Source organism: Aethalodelphis obliquidens, unplaced genomic scaffold (genome assembly GCF_003676395.1).
Source record: "Aethalodelphis obliquidens isolate GAN/ISIS:26980383/991018 unplaced genomic scaffold, ASM367639v1 scaffold99, whole genome shotgun sequence".
In the NCBI taxonomy this organism is placed as follows: Eukaryota; Metazoa; Chordata; class Mammalia; order Artiodactyla; family Delphinidae; genus Aethalodelphis; species Aethalodelphis obliquidens.
In genome coordinates this window covers 1,446,653-1,464,281 of record NW_020838043.1, presented here as the reverse complement: position 1 = coordinate 1,464,281, position 17,629 = coordinate 1,446,653, and the positions used below count along the sequence as shown (strand labels likewise).

The 17,629-nt window shown below is 42.8% G+C and overlaps 1 protein-coding gene across 1 annotated transcript in view; it reads right to left on the bottom strand.

Moving 5' to 3' along the window:
• SMPX (small muscle protein X-linked) overlaps positions 1-15,150 on the bottom strand; it is a 52,612-nt gene extending 37,462 nt beyond the window's left edge. Inside the window, exons 1-2 of the mRNA XM_027096160.1 lie at positions 14,927-15,150; positions 10,846-10,902 (exon numbers count right to left, since the gene is read on the bottom strand). Coding sequence (XP_026951961.1) covers positions 10,846-10,884 — 39 coding nt within the window. The 5' untranslated portion in view covers positions 10,885-10,902; positions 14,927-15,150. The remainder of the gene's footprint in view (positions 1-10,845; positions 10,903-14,926) is intronic.
• Between the last annotated feature and the right edge of the window lie 2,479 nt (positions 15,151-17,629).

The window sequence follows — 17,629 nt, the reverse complement described above, 5'->3', positions numbered from 1 at the left end:
CTACCCACAGTAAACATAAAATAACTTCTAGAAAACATGAAATATGCTAAACATTAAATTATGTAAGGAAAATACCGACATAGTTCAAACTTGGGAAAGAGAATATGTAAATTTGAATTTTGTCCATACTTCTTCATCTGGTATCAAAAGGCAAGAATGTTTAATGCAGACCAAAAACATCTTCACCCAGGAGTATCACTCACATAAAACAAGCATTAAAACTTTTTTTTAAGGCAGAGTGTATTTTTTTCCACTTGAGATAAAGTGTTGCCTTATGAGTAGTTGGATTTGTGGGCTTGAAAAGTTGAAATTGCGCTCTGATGTTATGAATGAAAATGATGCCCGAGCAAAGGGAGCAACATATTTTGTTACCGTATGACTCAGTTTGGGCAATTTTGGTACCACACCAAACAAAATCATTAGGAAGTGTGGTATTTGGAACTGCCTGGTATGAGCTCTGTTGCCAGGGGAATGTTTAACTCAAGACACAGGAAATATCCAGTGTCTGTGTTCATGCAACATGGTGGATCTATGTTCTGCTCCGTAGAACAGGAGGTGACTTTTTCCACATAGGACTTTAAAACTTTCTTCCCTACTAGAATAATGATGATCCCACGGAAAGGAAACAGATCCAAAGTGTTTGTTGTGGGTATCAAGAGAGGGACATCACCATTCCTAGGGCCAACAAGCCAAGAAGTATTTGGGGTCAGTATGTATCATATATGCTACAATATAAGTGCAGCACAATTTTAGAGGGAAGCATTTTGGAAAAACTAAGGCTGAGCCTTCTATGCTATTCCTCTGTTTAATGGAAATATCAGGTGGCCTAGAGTGGGGGGAGGGGGAGGTATAAGACAAGAGGGAAAACATGTCTTCTATGGTGGCAAATATGGTAGCATACTTCACGAAGTCCAAGATGCACCTCTTTCAATATCTCTGAAATCAGAGCATGTCTTACAGTCAATGGTATCTTAAATTTTTAATGGGCACACTTGTTTTATTTCTTAGGACATAAAATACTGGTATTTTACAATTGACAGTGTCTTAGATAGGATGAAATATCATTAGGGTCCTGAAATAAGATCAAAACAATGTAAGTAAGACTCACCGAAGATGATGTATATTGAACCAATAACTATTTCCATTACTACAGTTTGGATGAAAGAGGGGAAAAGTTGATATAGGGACTATTTGGAAGACAGTTAACTGGCTAAAAGTTTAATTAGATCACCACTACCCTGACCCATTTATTAAGCATGTACAGAGGGCATCTTCCTAATGGGAAGTTCAAGTTAAAGTATTGTTTCTGAAAGATATGATTGTTAAACTAACCCGTTTAATCAAGTGTGTATGCTCTATGGTGGGTTGTAGTTTTCAGTAATGGAACATGTAAAAATCATCCAGGATGGTGTATTCAGTAAAGCACATGCTATGGAAATACCACCTTTTCTTGCTCAGAGATTGATTTTAGGAATGCTTGTAGCCTCTCCATGGTACCTGGGTGGCTATGGTAGTGAAAAGAGCCCAATGCTAGGAGTGGCTATAGATTCTCTGTACTTGAAAGAGTGACAGCTGCTCTGGGTCTTGTCTTCCCCACTTGTTTAATGTGAATGTTAGGCTTCACTAATGGAACCCTTCTCGGCCATGGAACCCTTCTTTTCAGTAAAGTGTTGTGAGAATATGTAAAATGCAAACTAGGTGGAGGTGGAGCTGCTCTGGCCAAGGTTATAGGGAGCCCAGACCCCATCTGCTTCCCCCAAGCCCCGGACCGTGAGCACTTCCAAGGAACTTGGGGGCCCAAATCTGACAACCATTGAAAGAGATCACCCCTAAGTGAATGAGTATTGATGTGCATTTAAAATGTTCACTCTGCCCACTGTTAAGATGTCTGTAATTTACTTTAAACTACTTTAGCATAGACAGTGTGATATTTTATACGCACAGGTTGGTTTAACTACAACTGTAGGGAACACTATTGCTCTCATTGGGAGTTCATCCTCCTGGGGTGGTTAGGTGGTAAAATATCACTAAGACCACGTTCCCCAGATTGCTGCTCCAAGTGTTTTCTGTTAGGTTTATCTCCACCAATAACCGAGGCTTTAATGTTTGCATAAATGGCAAAAAATCAGTGAAATAATGGAATGACTATTAGAAATGGCTTGTCTTGATGAAGTTGGAGGAGGTTAAGATATGTAGAGTGGTTAAAATATTTTAGAGACAATTCCCACCCTGATGAACAGAGTGTAAGAATCTGATGCCTATAGCTTGCATCTTTAGAGACAGAGCTCAGAGGGGTGGTCCCTAAGTGGGCCTGTCTCCAGTCATTGATAATGAGGATTTCTAGCTGACTGCTGCCAACTAGGGGCAACAGAATCCCCACCTGCCTCCCATGAACCTTTTATGCAAACTGGCAGTCACTCAGAGCATTTAAAGGGACAAGAGCTGAGGCTTCATCAGGCTCACAGACAGACTGTATGGATGGTTTCTGCTTGTTTGCTAACAAATGCGTGTTTAACAAAGTGGCAGAGCTGGGTTGGGACTAACTTTCATCTTAACCTGGTGATGAGGTTGTGGAACAGTAACTACCCCTCCCCACGGTCACCACAAACCACCCTTATCCACCCTAAAACCCCAAGCAAGATTCAGCTAGGTTGTCATAACACCTTCATCCTCACAACAAACTTCTGAGGTGCAGACTATCATCTTCATTTTACTCATAAAGAAACTGAGCCTCAAAGAGGTTAGGTGATTTGCTCAAGGCCACACAAACTTACACCTTGAGAATGGCCTTGGAAAAGGGGCACGCCAAATGGATAATTCTAGAATAGGCATCAAAAAAAGCCACATTTGAGGGCTTCCCTGGTGGCGCAGTGGTTGAGAGTCCGCCTGCCAATGCAGGGGACACGGGTTCGTGCCCCGGTCCGGGAGGATACCACATGCCGCGGAGCAGCTGGGCCTGTGAGCCATGGCCGCTGAGCCTGCGCTTCCGGAGCCTGTGCTCCACAACGGGAGAGGCCACAACAGTGAGAGGCCCGTGTACCGCAAAAAAAAAAAAAAAAAAAAAAAAAAGCCACATTTGAAAAGTGAGCCGTTAACTCACTGGCCTGATGCTTTTTCATCTTTAAGGCATGACTCAAGAAACCCAGAACCTAAATGGGTTTTTTTGTGTTTTTTTTGTTTTTGTTTTTGGGGGTTTTTTTTTGCGGTACGTGGGCCTCTCACTGTTGTGGCCTCTCCCGTTGCGGAGCACAGGCTCCGGACGCGCAGGCTCAGCGGCCATGGCTCACCGGCCCAGCCGCTCCGCGGCATGTGGGATCTTCCCGGACCGGGGCACGAACCCGTGTCCCCAGCATCGGCAGGCGGACTCTCAACCGCTGCGCCACCAGGGAAGCCCTAAATGGTTTTTTTGACAGCAAATATTGACAGGATCCAGAGCAGCCTGTGAACGTGTCAAGTATCCAATCATTAATGTACACCTAAGGGAGTGTCAGAGGATTGCTTTGTAACTGATTAGAGACGATTCATTAATATAATTGTAGGGCGGTGATATTTGAGTGACAAATTATAGGCTAAATTAGAACCATAAGAAAAATTCCTTGTAACTTGAATTTCATAGAAATGTGTAGACCTATAGCTCTCTGTTTTTGTTCCATCAGCCAGAGGATTGGTGTCATATTCTTGTCTTTTTCACTGACTTGCTGTTTGAACGCAAACAAAATACTTTCTCAATGACTCGATTTTTCCATCTGCAAATTGAACATGGTATTCACTACTCAAAATGGGTTTGGAATATGAGCTACGTTTTTATGAAAGAATAAACAAACAGAAATCAATGACCTGGAGTTGATATGAGGTTGGACTTCCTTCTCTATATAGATTCTGTGTAAGTGTAAAGGAAGCAGGCTTTTGTTTTTTCCTTTTGTAACACCTTCCCTTGCTTTTATTCCCTCCTTGAGATTTATTAATCTTAGATATTTCTAAATATGCCCCTGATGTAGCAGACCCAGTGCATCACTTTCCCAAGCTATACATACTTTGTTACATCCTCAAAGTTGGAATGGAAAAAATCTACTAGATCATCTTTTGCCAGAACAGGATACAGTTCCCTGATAATAGACCTATCTGATGTGAAATGAATACTACACTTGATCTCACCAGGTGAAGAAAAGCCGAAAGAATTCCCTGTAAGTTAATTCCACTAGTCCCTTAATTATTTGTATTGTTCTCTTGCTTGGCTCCAGGCTTTGAGTCCGAGAATTCTGGAAACAGTATTCCCTCCACAGCCACTCCTGTGTGACTTACAGTGCAATGGCATCTTTCCCCAGTGGGCTGGATTCTGTAGCTGCTAGCCACTGGATACTGACAATCCCACTCCACTTTGCTTTCCAGAGCCCTTGTTCTCTTATCTCCCCCTCCCTTTTCGTCCCCACTCAGTCTCTCCTTTTAGCGCTCAGGCTTTTGGAGTTTCCTGCCATTGCATATTTGTTTCAGATGACTCCCCACGGGTTCTATCTTTAGTTTTCCAAGGTCTCCAACAGCACCTGCCAGAATCTATAGCCTCCCCCATGGCTTTCTCCCAGCCGCTGGAAGAGGAGCCCCTATAGGGTTGCATTTTACAATATTTCTTTCTGTGCTCTCCTATTCTTACAGTCCTAGTCCTTCTCTGAATGGAGCAGGATATGACATTTTGAGATTTCTAGCATCTTCACAGAAGACTCTCAGAAACAGGGGTGTTTTCCCAATAGCTAATTTTAAAAGATTTCTTATTTGATATATTAGCCTAGATTAGGAAGACAGACAGACAGACAGACAGACACACACACACACACACACACACACACATACACACACCAACTAAAATATATCCAACCCATTTTAAAATAAAGCTCTGTATCGCTAGAATGCATGACTTCTTTGTCTTTAGGGATTCTTGAAATGTGAAATACATTCAGAACACACAGAACTTTCCCACTCAATACAATTTTGAGAAACTCCCACTCAGCCAGTTTTTCACCCATGATGTTTCATACTGAAAGGTTGTTGTGTTTTTTTTCCCCTCTGTTCTCAACACTTTTTGTTCTCTTCAATAATTTTCTGAGTGACTCAACTGTAGTCTTGTCATCCAGGGGAAAGTAGATTTCAATAATGTATCGTACAGCTATTAAGAGAATGTCTACAATGGGTTGAAGGCAGGTTATATTTCTGAAGTACTTGTGAATGTCAGCCTCAAAAAATGACATCCCTTAGTCAGTGTATGTCACCAATATGGAGCCCTGGCAGAGCAGCAAAGATCACCAGCTGGAGGTAGCTCTAGAGTCAAACTGCTACATTTCAAGTTCTGGCTACACTTCAAAGAAACCAGCAGTGGAAATCATAAACACTGTGTTATAGTGGTTTACCTAAGAAAGAAACAGTAGATCCAAGGTCAAAGGAAAAACATGTGACAAATGAAAGTTCATATTTTATCTTTCGCATTTAAATGCAATAGTAAAGGAAGGTATGTATCATCATTATTATTATTAGCTTTTTTATTTTTTTGCGGTACGCGAGCCTCTCACTGTTGCGGCCTCTCCCGTTGTGGAGCACAGGCTCAGCGGCCATGGCTCACGGGCCCAGCCGCTCCGCGGCATGTGGGATCTTCCCGGACCGGGGCACGAACCCGTGTCCCCTGCATCGGCAGGCGGACTCTCAACCACTGCGCCACCAGGGAAGCCCCTATTATTTGCTTTAATAAATGTATTTGATTAACTGACCAGCCATGGGTGGTTTTAGTCTGTTCCTTTGTACAAAGGATTGTCACATACCTGAAACCTTTTATAAACTGGAAGTCCTAGATGGAATTAGAGTCCCTAACACCTGTCTGTAAATATTTTTGTCGGGCTCTTTTCTTCCACGGAGCCCTTATGCCCTGAGCAATGGAGAGTGGAAGAGCAATGGTAACGGGTGGGGAAGGGAAAGAAGTACTAAAACTCAGGGCATCAAGATATTCTGTTCTACACATGGATTGGGTGACAGTGGAAACTTCCCATAGTAGGAAGCCATACACTAACTAATGATGCAAGGCTCATATAATCATTCCTCTAAAATGTATGATAAAGGAGTCAGTTTTAGTTTCACGAGCAGCTTGATTAAGTCAATTAAGCAGAGAGGTGGGATTCAGTGGCCATGGTCATTTGTATTTCAAGACCATGTTTGTTACTGAGTCACTTTACTTTGTACTTTTCACTCCTAGCCAACTTACATTTAAGATGACTTTAATCAGGGTAAGCTATTAGCTGCTTCTGCTGAATGCTGGCACCGTTTCTGAATGTCGGTTGAGGGCTTTAAAAGGGAGGACCCAGCATCCATAAAATGGTAATTGTCCTTCAAGTAGCCTTGGTAGTTATGATTACACCCACTCTTCCATCTTCACTCTCGGTGCCAGACTGGAGATAGTAAGTAATAAGACTAGTCACTGTTGCAAAATGGTTCCAAACGTGGGCTTTGGGATCAGGCAACTCGGGTTCAGTTCCTGACTCTCCTACTCACAGGCTGTGTGATCCTGGGTGAGTTTTTTTGCTTCTCCAAACCTTTCATTATAATCCATGGAAATCCCATTGCACTGTGCCAAGTACATAGTAAACCCTGAAGAAACTGACTATTATTATCGTCCTAATAATAAACCTTAGAAGTTATTCTCAAGAAGTTCATGGACTATTAGAAGCTGGACAGAAGCTTACAGGTCATTTAATGCAACATCCCCGCCCCCTGCCCTTTGCAGCTCATGAGGACCGGGGGTGAAGTCACGGAGCAGAGCTATGACTAGGACACAGGACTCTTTTCCGTTCAACCATGAAACTCTCAGATCTCACGTGAAAGGACAAATAACACTCAGCTTACTTTGATCAATGGTGAAGAGAAAGGGCCAGTGACGACTCAGAGGACATTGGCTCTGGGTGGGCTGAGGCCCTGGGGAGGCCCATGGCAGTTGCCAAAGGGGGTGTGTTCAGGAAGAAGGGGAAGGACAGGCAGGTGCTGCCAGTGGTCAGTGTCACTTGGTCTCATTAGACTTACCAAACAGATCGCTGATGGGATTAGATTTCCCGGCAGCTCTAGCTTTCCCCACCACCTGTCATGTCAAATTCTTTCATCTGAAAGGATCAGACCCACTGTGCCTAGTGTGCTGATGTTACCTTGGTTGCAACTCCATTCCCATCAACAGTGGGGTTTAACAAGCAGCCTACAGAGCACAGAACTGGGGTCAGCAAACTACGGCCCATGGGCCACATCCAACCTGCCACCTGTTTTTGTAAATAAACTTTCATTGGCACACAGCCACACCCATTCATGTATGTATTGCCTATGGCTGCTTTTGTGCTGTAACAGTAGAGCTGAATAGTGCAGCAGAGGCCCAGTGATCTGTAAATCTTAAAGTATTGATTACTATCTGGTCCTTTACAGAAAAGGTGGGCCAACGTCTGGTCTAGAGCCTTATCAGCTGCTTAGGAGACAAAGGCCCTCTGCAGACTATGGAAGAATCAGCTGACTCCTTCAGGATGTTTTTATGTCCCTGCGATAAATGAGATTTCACTAATACAACTGAAAAGTAATGCAGACTTAGCTAGAATCCCCTTACAATTCAAAGGCCATCTCTTCTTCAGTGTGGATGTGAAAGACAACTGTCCATCTCCTCTGAGGGTGGGTGTGATTCTGGCCTCCCGCTTATTCTGGGGCAGGGAGGAGATGGAAGCAGCTGAAGAGAAAACAAGGCCATTCCATGCATTACTTACTTGGATAATTAGAAGAGCCATCTCTTAAGGACTTTGTGTGCTATAAACTAGGCACTTGCCATACATTATTTTGTGTATTCATTATAACAATCCTGTTAAGTAGTATGAATGTCCACATTTTACAGAAGGGTAAACTAAGGGTGAGCTAAGGTCACAGAGTTAGTGAGTGCCCAGGTAGAGATTTATAACCATTTGGCTCCATGTTGTCTGGTGTACATAAGTGCAGTAATTCAACTACCTATGCCTGACTGTTAGAAATATGGTTGACAGAGGCTTAAGTTTGCTCAATCCAAACAAAATAGAGATCTAAGTCATTACTTCTAGAAGTTTGCACTGCAAAATACTATCCTACAAGATACTCATTTAAAAGGTCCAATATGTTTAGAAAACATTGTATACATCACTGCCTTCTTGGAAATATATGAAGCCATTAGCAAGTTATGGACTCTGAGAAATCCTGCAGTAAAGATCCCATTCAACTTTGCTTAATGTTGTGTTCCCAAACACTTTAGCATGGAACCCTTTAACTAACAACATCCCATAAAACTGCTATTCCAGGAGACGCACTTTGGGAACTGTTGAACTACATGATTACGATGATGATGATTGATGATAATGGCTAATATTTACTGAGCAATTACAATGAGCCAGGAACTAGCCTAAGCACTTACAAGTATTGATTCATTTAACCCTCGCAGGAACCCTATGAGCTCACGTTATTAATTCCCCACTTGACAGATGAGGAAACTGAGACACAAAGAGGATAAAACAACTTGCCCAAAGTCGCATAGCTAGTGAGTCCTGGAGACCATGAGCTCCTCAAACTCAAGGATCAGGTTTCAGTTCATCTTTGCATAGCCAACACTTAGTATGGTGCCTGGAACAAAGTATGCACCCAGAATGTGACAGTTGAACTGAATTGGAAATGAGATCCTAATAAAAAGAAGTGACTAGAGTGTGTTGAATGGAACATTTAAGATCTTTAGTACTTATACAACAAGGGCACTCCTTCATCAGCTGGGGTTTCTATTTGTTCCACACAAGACCATAGCCTAGGTAATGTTCCTACTACAAAGCATTTTGTATAGAGTAACCATTTTCATATTTTATTTAATAGACCCTACATTTAATGCAGAAATGATAGGAAAATATCAGATAGTGCAGATCCTATTTAGCCACAAGAAATAGTATTTCATTTGAAGGTGCATTAAGTTAGGCTTTCTGTCTGGCATAAAATATATTGAGAGAGGCAATACCACATCCATAAGGAAGCACTGCCTTTGTTGGTAGAGTAGATGGATTTTTTTTAAAATGCAGTATAATAACAGCTATTGAGAACAGTCAATAGCAGCTTTTTAAATATTACAGACCTAAAAATATATCAAGGTCAAAATTAATAGGTAAAATACGGGTGAATTTTCAGTGTAGATTTGAGGGAGGCCAGGAAGCACTAAGGAAGAAAAATCAACACACTTTCAGCTATAAAAGGAAGAGAATAAAAGGCAGCCTGAGAGACTATGTTTTTGTGTCCTGCAAAATAGAAAGGAAATTTTATGTTTAGCACTTTGACAGCTTCAAATGCAGTGATTAAATGGTATTATTTTTTGTCACTTTAACACAGAGCATTCCGGAATGATAAGTATTATAGTAACAATGTGACCCTTAATGAGGGCTTACTGTGCTGTTTTAAGCATCTTATACGTGTAGCCCTAGGAGGTGAGTACTGTCCCCATTTTACAGATGTGGAAACAGAGGCAGAGAAGTAAAGTAGGTAAAGTAGTTTTCCCCGTGATCCCACACCAGTACAAAATGGATTAAGGATTCAAACTCCACTAATCTGGCTTCACAGCCCATGCCACTAACAGCTATACACACTGGGTAAAAGAGAAGGTTCAAAGGCTCAAGGATGCTCACAGGCCTGGGAGGCAAAATGAATTCTACTACCAATGTCAGGGTACGTACATCAGAAACTCACTAGGTGGACACCAGAGGGCCAAACATGGCAATGCAGAGTTGAATCCTTGCCAATAGGCCCTTCCTTGGTGGTTTGTTCTGTGACAGGTTTCCAGAGGTTGTTATATATCTTACCAGTTAAGAACCCCATCCATTTGAGGCTATGCATTAGTCATGACGGGTAAAGATACGTCCCTCCACCCACTTCCACCACCGGTGTGTGCTAGGATTCCTCACACCACAATCTAACCACATGCATGTCCCTTCAAAATACAGTCGTTTATGAGTAGGTGTATGTATGATGGTGCATCAGACCCCAAGTATTCAGAAACTACCATATGCTGTGCAGTATTCAGGAAAGCCCAGGGATAAAAAGTTTTAAAGTTCCTTTAGAGAAAGTACAAAAGGCTCCATCTTGATGGAAAGGAAAGATGGAATTTTACGATAAAGCATTGTGCCCACCGTCTCAGTATGGGAGCCACTTGAGAGTTAAACACCAAGCTCTTAAGAGAAATAACAAATTTAGTACTGAGTCAAAACAAATACTAAAATTTTCTCCATAATTGTATTTGTGTTCCAAAATGCCTGCTGCCCCCTCCCCTTATTGTGGGTAACACTTAAGTCAGATGAAACAACCAAAGAATTTGTTTGTTGAGAGGGCATGAGCAGACATAATAGCATACGGACCTTAAAAGATAAATACCCAAGCCTTGGGAAGAACACTTGACAAGAAAAGGATGTTATTTAAAGAAAGATGTATTCTAAACAGATGAGTCAACAAACTCAATTGGATATAAAAATGGAAATTGAATTGTTAAATTCCCATCGATGAGCATATCAAAAACTTACACATCAAAAAGCATATCAAAAAACATACACACTGCATTTTTGTAGAAGACCATTTAATTCTCATTTATAAACTTTGACTCCCTTACAAAAATAGCTTCTCCCTTCTCAGTTATACATTACCAGCCTTATATCCTTCCTTAATTGTACCTTACACGAGTCTTTCTTTTCTTTTTGAAGTGAATCATCAGTTGGGGTGAACAGTCACAAAAAGTCTGATTTATTAAGCAAACAGACTGGAAGTTGCTGATGTTAAAACACAAATATGTCTACTTACCTGGATGGCTCTGACATTGGAAACTGGCTGTTTCGACATATCGACAAGGTCTTATCCCTAAAAAAACAGGTAAGAAACTGTTAGAGGTGGCGGCATTCAGATTCTCAATCGTGATAAATTTGAATTTAACTCATGATTCAACTGGGCAGTCACCCCTTTCACTGGCCATATATTCTTTCAGTCTCAGTTTCCGGTTACTTAGAGACTCTCCTTCCTAATGCCTCAGGGAGAGGGAACACTAGAGCGCTGGTTAAATCATTCAGGAGGAGAAATGCTGAGATGCCTCTCCCCTGATGCTCATGATAGGCAATCAGAAACTTGAAAGGCGCTATCATCTCCTTCCCTGCCCTCTTGCCCCCCTGCCAAGAACAGCAAAGCAAAGAGGTTGTGGGAATAAAACACCTTTGTTTGGGGCCTCAGAAGCTTTCTGCTTGAAACTGAACTTTTGATCTGAACCGAGTTGTTGCCAGGGCTGCACGTCAGTCCATCGGGACCGCCTCGCCTCTGTCAAACACCCAAAGAGAAATGGCCTGTATCGCATTCTTACTATTGCGATGCTCCCTGCTCGCTGTGCTCGTGTCTGTTCTGCACAGAGACCTGGGGGACATGGGCCTCGTCTCCCTGCTCTGTGCGTCCAGAGCCTGGGCTCTGTAAACCAGGCAACCAGGCAGCTGGCAGGCAAGCCTCGCCTCTGTCTTCTTTTCTTTTAACGAATCAGTCTCAGAAGGCAAATAGGACTTATGTGACCATGTCAGATCCCTAAGAGGTAGCAGTGCTTCCTTCCCAAAGGACCTTTGCTTTCTTTCAGTTCGTGAGACCTGACTTAGAGCCCAGGGACTAGTGGCCGAGGTTTACTGGGGCTCAGGGAGCAGGGAACAGCCCAGCTCTGTACAAGTGATGTTATAGCTAGGTCTATTAAATGTCGACAGGACGGAGTGAAAAAGTTTGAAATTCAGTGAGTTAAAAACACGCTGCTTTTTAAACCCAAATGATAAACTGGGTTGACTAGAGTTTCCTCAGTTGACTGGTGTAAGTGTGTGGGCTCACTGGTGAGTCAGTGAACACCGAGAGCCGTGTTGGCATTTGTTGCACGTCCGGTGTCCTCTGGACTACGTCAGTCAACATCTCTAGGCCCATTTCCTCTTCCTTAAATTTCACCTACTTCACAGGTTGTGGTACGAATCAAAATGACATAAGGTTCCTGAAAATGCCTTGAAAACTGTAACGCATGGTGCAAATATGTATTGTTTTATTGCCATTGCCCTTAGCTGGAGACTTTTTAGTTCTATACTGGTCTACAGCTCTAAGTACAGAGTAAAAACTGCTGTAGTGATGCCCCACACACTTTAGAGATAAAATTTACGATCTGAGAACTCTGAAAAACTTGCTTTTTTTTCTTTCTGAGGTCTTCAAAGTCTTAGGCTCTATTATACAAAGTTAAACAATTACATAATTTTTTTAAATCTCTGAAATTAGTATACTCAACTATATAGTCCTTGGAGTCACATACATGAAAACAATGGGATTTTTTTTTTTTACAGTTTCACCTGAATGTTTTGGTAATATACAGATACAGCCTTCATGCATAAGGGTCTAGGTAGAATTATTTTCAATATGGTTAAAAAAATAGGGACTTCCCTGGTGGCGCAGTGCTTAAGAATCCGCCTGCCAATGCAGGGGACACGGGTTCAAGCCCTGGTCCGGGAAGATCCCACATGCCGCAGAGCAACTAAGCCCGTGCGCCACAACTACTGAGCCTGCGCTCTAGAGCCCATGAGCCACAACTACTGAGCCCGAGTGCCACAACTACTGAAGCCCAGGCACCTGGAGCCCGTGCTCGGCAACAAGAGAAGCCTGTGCACCGCAACGAAGAGTAGCCCCCGCTCACCACAACTAGTGAAAGCCCGAGCACAGCAACGAAGACCCAAAGCAGCCAAAAATAAATAAATTTATAAAAAAATAAATAAATTTATTTTTTTATATGGTTAAAAAGTTAAAAAGCAATAACAAGTTGAACAATTAGGAATCCATTTTTTTCTCTATGATATGTTTCAGATAGGTTGCTGTCTTTCCTGCAGTGTCAAAAAGTCAATGAAGGATTTTTAATTTTTGGATCTAGGACACACAGCTCAATTTCAAAAGGAAAAGCTTGGTAGTTTAATTTTTAATGTTTCTATTCCTCAAAAGCTATTAGAAGACATGCAAAGCAATAATTCTCACAGGACTTTAAATATCTCATCATATAGCATTCTCTGTACGTGTACAATTAAAGTTTAACTAATATCACTTGGGAACTTTAAAAAATTTATTGTATGTCAATTTGAAATGTGGGGATTAGGAATTTCTTTATGTTATTACAATAGCAAGTTGAAATGTGGGAAAAAATCAGGCAGTGAATGATTGTGTTATTTATACCGCATTGACTTTTTTTTAAATTAGGCTGATTTTGTTTTTTCGCTAAAGTCCTGGATTGCTTTGTATTTTGTGGACCTCTCAGCCTAGCGGATGGATATTCCTTGGGCCTTGTATAGCATTGGTATAATCTCATTTGCATACAAATTCCTTCTTAACATATACGTCAGTCTGCGAGACAGACACCTCTAGAAAGTTGGTCAGATCCCAGCTCTCATTCCTTGCAAACGGGCTAGATAACGTTTGTGTAAATCATTTCTGCAGCCGTTCCCGCTGTCCTCATTATTCTCAGAGAAATCAGGGCAAAGCACACTGATGAATAAAAATAGACAGTGTTCCCTGGCTCTTTCCCTGGCCCTGCGTTCACCTCCATTAAGGATGCAGGGTGTAGAATGCACCTTCCTTCTGTATCTGCATGCCTCATCCCAGGACCAAAAAAGAAAGCTATGCCTTAGATGCACAACTCCACTCACACCGGGGCCACAGCTTTTCATCCAAAGAGGTACTCTTTAAAGCACTCTATTACTGTGTCTCCTGGTTCTGGCTACAATTTGAGAACATGGAAAGTTTTACCATTGACTTTTACAAAGCCTATACTACAATGGAAATGCTTGCCGGCTTAGCACAGTTGAGCTTTCCTGGCAGTTCTGCAAGTCAGTGGGGATCTTTAATGGTCCGTATGCTGAGTCATGTACAATATACCTCTGCTGGTATTTGATTGGACAGCATCTAATATCTGACTTCTAAGTAAGACTCTTTCACTTACTAAAAATTTGTCAACATTAATATCGCTAATTTAATAAGCAGGGATTCAGAGGAAAATAAATCAATATATGGAGAGAGGGGGCTTCGTTTGTTCTTTTTAAAGGTCAATTAAGTGGCTACAGCTCAGTCTCACAGGGAATTATCTTCTGTCTGCTGCTAAAAATAATTCCCAAGAAGGGTGTAGAAAGATGTTCAGCTGTCCGAACTAAGTCTTTATTCAACTCTGCCTGAGATATGCCGAGAGGGAAGAGACACTCAGCATTGCCACGTATCATAATCTGGTGCCCACATAGGGAGAGACAGGGCTGCTGCCCTCTACTCTGCTGGGTATGGGGAACACTGCGATTGAAGTGAGGCTTTCAAAAAGATGGGTCTGGAGTATTAATGGATTTATAGGTTGATAGAACTTTATCACTGAGGCCAAGCCTGGTGCTTAGGGAGAGGAGAAAAGCGTTTTAAACTTGTACTGTGTTAACAGCTCTGGCAATAATTTGCATTTAGGTAAACCAAAGAGCTAGCATTATAGCTTTTCTCTGACCCAAATTCTCCTGATTATTTCTAGGCTTACAGCCCGAATCAGTCTGCAGCTGACTGACTGTAATCCTGGCCATAAGAATCAAAATGATCTCATGTTCAGGGTCACAGTCATCATATCTGGACCATGGAAATTTTCTTAATGTCCCTATCAATGAAAACTACTTTTAGTTCGATATCCTTTCAACCTCCCCGCCCCCCAACAATTTATAAAACAGAAGCAGCAACATCACCAATGAACAGTGAATTTACAAGGAAGCTACACCCACTGGTTACAAGCCTACAAAGTTATAAGTAGCCACTTCAAGTTAGGTAGCAAGGAAATTTCCTTCAGAAAGCCCAGTTGCCTGAGCTGGGTCCTCCTGCTTACCTGCTTTATGTACTTGTTTCCTGCCTGAGGAAAGTTCCAGGCAGCCAGGTGCAAGAATACAAGGCTTCTCAGTGAGTGGAAGGGACGCCCGGTGTCCTCTGAGCTGCGATCTCAGTTCCGATGCTTTTCATGTGGCTGAAATAGCTCAAGTGCTCTGTGCCTCACCCAGTATTGAGAGCTGCTCCTGGCTCGGGGCTGGAGGGGAACTCGGTTTAAGGATAAGTGTTAAAGAGAATTCCTGTCATAGCTCACAGTTGTTCTTCCTATATATAGAGTTTGATACAAGCCATACGCTGCCTCCAAAAGGCTTGACCGTGCTGAAAGGAGGGCTCAAATGTCAGCCGGAAGGTGGCTCCGGAATCTTACTGCCTTCCTAATCTTCCAGAAGATGCTGGTTGTGTTTTCTCACAACTTCTGAGGGGGCACAGGAAAGTTTGAAAAGTAGGAAAAGTTTCTATCTTTAGCTTTATTACCCAGAGGTGAGAAGACCCAAAGTGTTCAAAAAAAATTGGAGAGAGGCGGCACGGCACCACAAACAGTGTTTGAGTCCTTGCTTGGTCACTGAGGAGCTGAGAAAGTTATTTCATAATCAACACTCAGTCAGATTATGATGAACTACCAGATATCATCCTTTTCGTCGGTCAAAAATGGTCACAGATCAACTGACTCGTGTGGTTCCAGGGCCCAGAGTCCTTACTCTCTCTGCTCTATACCGCCCCTACTCGTGGCAATGACTTTGGCCCTACAGCACATGAGGCAACAGAACAAAACAAAAGAGAAAATATCTATCTTAAGTATGACAAGGGCCAGGACCAGGTATGAGGCAAAACACTTTTTAAAGAGAACACTGCCAAATCCTAAAGCACATGCTCATTATTTTTAACACTACTTTTAATTTTTTTTTTTTTTTTACTTCTCTAGCCTCTAAAACTACCTTTGCATAGAACTCCCCTTCAGTAGAAGGACTAAACAGAGTGGACTCACTTATAATTCATCCAGTGGATGAAAGTGAGGGATGACTGAGTCCCTCACAGCACGGTCAGCTGCTGACCCATCACCAGCAACCAGTCCTCTCATTATGTGAGGCAAAGAAGCTCCGATCTGTATGAGCCCTTAAAGTCAGATGTGAGTTCCCTGCAACTGAATGCATTCCGAACACTTGATTTCAGGTCAGTAAAGAGAAAACCAACTTTCCAGTAACTTAGGAGGTCAGCAGATAATTGTGCATCATCTCAGTTTGGGGTTCACCATTAAGTTCTGTTCATGTGCTGTTTAAAAGAATTGTGTCTTCAAAATTCAGTTTAGACATTGTACTTTGAGATCATATGGCAGCAAAAGTGAGTTCTTTACACACTGGGGAAGAGATTAGGGTAGGCACCTTAATATTTCCCCAGAGTTTGGCTGCTCCTCTGTGTTCAGAGCCCTTCACCAGACAACAACGAGCCATTTTTGACCCCTGGCCCTGCAGCCAGCCCATACATTTTGCCACAGTCCTTTTGCCCCCACTGACCCCTCAGTAGCTACTGGTGTGGCATATGTTAAGGAAAGTGCTCCTGGCGGCAGTGCCTTGTACACAAGGCTGGCCCAACGTGGACGTAGCTGCCTCTGTGGGAAGAACTGAGGCGAGCTTCATAATCGGGACTTCTGTAGCCATAAGTGACAGAAACGCAAAGTGAACTAGTTTAAGCCCTGAGGAGGTGTGGCAGACACTGTTGATGTCTTTCTCAATATTGCTCTGCCCACCTGAGTTCTGTAGCTATAGACAGTCCGCAGGACACTGTCAGCTTCTCACCTCAAAAACCTGAATCTCTCTGCTTCTCCACATTGGGGCTCTCTCCATCTCCAAGGCAGGCTGCCTGGGTGTGCTGCAGGCATGACCCAGAAGTGCCAGGGAGCAGACACCCCTAGGGACAAATCTCAGCCAGTAGGGATGGAAGTCGGTGATAAACGCCCCACCTCCCCATCCTCTGGTGGAATGACTGTGAGATATGGTCCAGTTTCCAGAGGTCCCCAGCAGGACTGAGCTTCAGTTGCCCAAAGCAGGAAACGACTTGCTCATTATTACACCCTTATTGGTTTTTTCCTTTCTCTCTCTCACTTCCCCACTCCCTCACTTACGTTCTCTGGGATCATCACCCAAATACACCACCAATCAAACAAGATCAAGTCCTTGTCTCCGTGTCTGGATTTGATGCAACCCAAACCAAGACAAGGGGGTTCACTGGGAAAGCTTCATAGTGTGGCAGGAAAGGCATGGGGTGCAGGTGGGCCTCAGAACTAACCAGAACCAAGAACTCAGACCTCACTAGAGAGTGCCAAATCTATTTCTCCCACTCCGGTTTTTAAAATCCCAGGGTTCTGATTGCCCCATCCTGAGTCAATCACCAAACTCCTGGCCAGATCACCTAGCATACAGGAGGCCATTGGGGTGCACACCTATGGAGGAGGTCCTTCCCAGAGAGGGGAATAGTTGTGACCTGAACAGCCCTCCCAGCTGAGGTCCCCAAAAAGCACTAAGAAGCCAAGTGCTTTTCCGTGATCTACTCTTGTCACCCCATCAGTTTAAGGCCTTGTATAACAGAGAAAGCTCCGGGCACACACCAACACATAACTGCATTGGTGGGCAACAATTAACTGGGCCTGAGGTGACAGGCACAAGATGAGTCCATGTCTTATTGGGGAAACTGAAATGGGAGAAGAAGG